The 2,500-nt window shown below is 34.8% G+C and overlaps 1 protein-coding gene across 2 annotated transcripts in view; it reads left to right on the top strand.

The window, feature by feature from the left end:
- Rrp46 (exosome complex component Rrp46) overlaps window positions 1-2,500 on the top strand; it is a 13,781-nt gene that overhangs the window by 10,884 nt on the left and 397 nt on the right. For both annotated transcript variants that reach the window (XM_070142582.1, XM_027372947.2), the window contains exons 2-4: window positions 1,043-1,156; window positions 1,897-2,018; window positions 2,182-2,322. In XM_070142582.1, the coding sequence (XP_069998683.1) occupies window positions 1,043-1,156; window positions 1,897-2,018; window positions 2,182-2,322 (377 nt within the window). The remainder of the gene's footprint in view (window positions 1-1,042; window positions 1,157-1,896; window positions 2,019-2,181; window positions 2,323-2,500) is intronic.

The following is a 2,500-nucleotide window of genomic DNA, read 5'->3' as shown; positions in this document are numbered from 1 at the left end:
CAAGCTATGGTTTGGTTTGTTTTTGCTTCATCTTGAATAATTTTTAATAGAAAATGTGGACATAAACAAGGAACTCTGGCTGTGTAAGGGTGTTGTGGACTTAGTCTTAGTGAGGTGCTATGTGCTGTACATTATTTACTGGTAAACATGAGGCTGCTGCAGTTTAAACTAGGTTGTATTCTACTCTATTTCTTCCATTTCCCTCTATCTATGCATGTCAGTCTCTTTAACTTATACCAAATTTTTACAGATTATATAGCACAAAAATTTATGAATGATTAGAAAAAAAAATGTCAACATATTTTAGGGTAACAGTTTAAATCTGCTATTAAATAGCTCTTCCAAACTGAGAGGTTAGAATGAAAATAACAAAGGCAAATAAAACTATTTTTTGAACATTCCAAGGATAGTCGTATTACAATAATAAGTTGCTAGAATTTATCTTTTAGAGAACAATACAGCTGTTAATGTGACCCAGATGATGCTTCTGGTTGGCACAGATAAGTCTACAGCTTGGTAGTTTTTGATATCATGTTTGCGACGAAATCAGTTATATAATAAGAGAATTTCATCGATATCAGAAATTTCTCTCACCCATGTTAGCGGCTTGTTTACAATTATGAGATAACGAAACTGTAGTGAGCTTCCTCAAGAGGTAGTTTGAAAATACTTGGGTTGGGAACAAGATATCTAACCAACAAGTTCCGTCTAAAATAGTAATGAACAAAAAGTTTCAAGATTTTTCAAGAAATCTTGAAAGATCTTGCTGTCGAAAATGCACCTAATGCTGAGTGTTCAGTGTGGCAGAATGGGTAATTTTTTGGAATAGTTTGCCAAATGGATCGTGATGATTTTTGGTATTGCTGGATCCTTTCACTCTGTAGTTTCCAAATATATAGAAATTATTATGTGGACCCCCCCCCACCCCTTCAACCCCCAACCCACACATCCTTGGCCATGATTTGTTAGGCAGAATTATTTTTAAAAATTACAGTGGGGTAGTGACTGAAGTTTAAAATAATTATTTATAATTTTCCTTTAGGGAACACAGTGGCTCTTGCATCAGTGAATGGACCTGGAGATACAAAGAAATCCAACCGTCTGTACAACAGATCACACTTAGATGTCGTCTATAGTCCATGTACAGGTCAACCAAGTAAGTTAACCTTTACCTTTTATTTCCCTGCCCAGTTCCTTTATTTTAATTGTCGTGGGGGGCTTAGAAGATGGAGACTGAGACCCAATGTAGGGGATCACCCCAACCTTGGACCTCTGCTCTTACCTCAACTAATTTTGCATGGTCTTTTATTTTCCTCTTTTCCTTTTTTTTTCTCTCTTCCTCATCACTTTCTATCCACATCCTAAAATGTGAGACTGTGCTGAAAGGATGAAAGGCTAGCTTTTTATCAGTCCTGAATGGCCTTTGTAGTATGTTTCCTCCTCCCTCAACCCTTTCCACTACTATACTCACCAACGCTCTACAACTTCTTGACATCCAACATATTTTGTCCTAATCCCTAACTAATTTTTAACCTTTGCACTACTATACTTTATCATAGTGCTGTATGATCTTTCCTTATCAGGGGGCTTCATCTTATTGCTATATTCTGAATATGCTGCTAATAACCTTAGATATTGATGCAGCAGAAAATTGTCAATAAATAAATATAATGGTAATACCTTTTATTTCTGTCTCTGCCTTCGGTTGTGCTTAGGCTATGCTTTTGTTTGGTCCCTAAACCTCAGCTTCTCTCTCTCTCCATCTCTAATTCATTTCTTGCAGTAATGAAATTTTTATGGTGTATTACGGTTAATTGCTAATGTTTTTCCTGAAAAATATTTTGCGATATCAGTAGTAAAGTATACCTGGCTAACTTAAAATGAATATATTTACAGTGATAGGAGAACGAGCATTGGAAGCTATTATTGCAAGGACCATAGAACAAGTTGTCCTAGTTCATTTACACCCAAGAACAGCAATCAATGTTACTATTCAGGAGATGCAGTCAGATGGACTTGTAAGTTTTTTCTGTATAAGTAGAAACTATGTCATACATGAGTAAATAACCTCCTTGGTATTTGAAAGAATGAACATTATTTTCCACTATAGTAAATAAATAAGTATGCACCTGACAAAAAGAGTTGGGGAACTATATTATTATTTTTATATATTCTCATTAGGCTCTCTCAACAAGTGTGAATGCTGCTTGTATGGCTCTAATGGATGCAGCAATCCAGATGAATAACACTTTTGCTGCAGTCACATGCTGTATTACAGGAGATGACATCATCAAGATTGAACCCACAGAAGCTGAGATAAAGGTAATTTATATAATGTATTAAAGATATGATATAAATAAGTGGAAATTGTTATGTTGAAAGGCATTTAAAGGCTGATTGTTGTTATAATTGATTCCTTTTATACTATAGTGTTATTATTTTGTTTGATGAATAAGAATAGCTTAGATGGTTTCATATGCCACTTATTGTAGTATTACAA

Source organism: Penaeus vannamei, chromosome 29, assembly GCF_042767895.1.
Source record: "Penaeus vannamei isolate JL-2024 chromosome 29, ASM4276789v1, whole genome shotgun sequence".
Lineage (NCBI taxonomy): Eukaryota > Metazoa > Arthropoda > Malacostraca > Decapoda > Penaeidae > Penaeus > Penaeus vannamei.
Note: the sequence above shows the minus strand (reverse complement) of the source record. Positions and strands in the feature narration are given on the sequence as shown.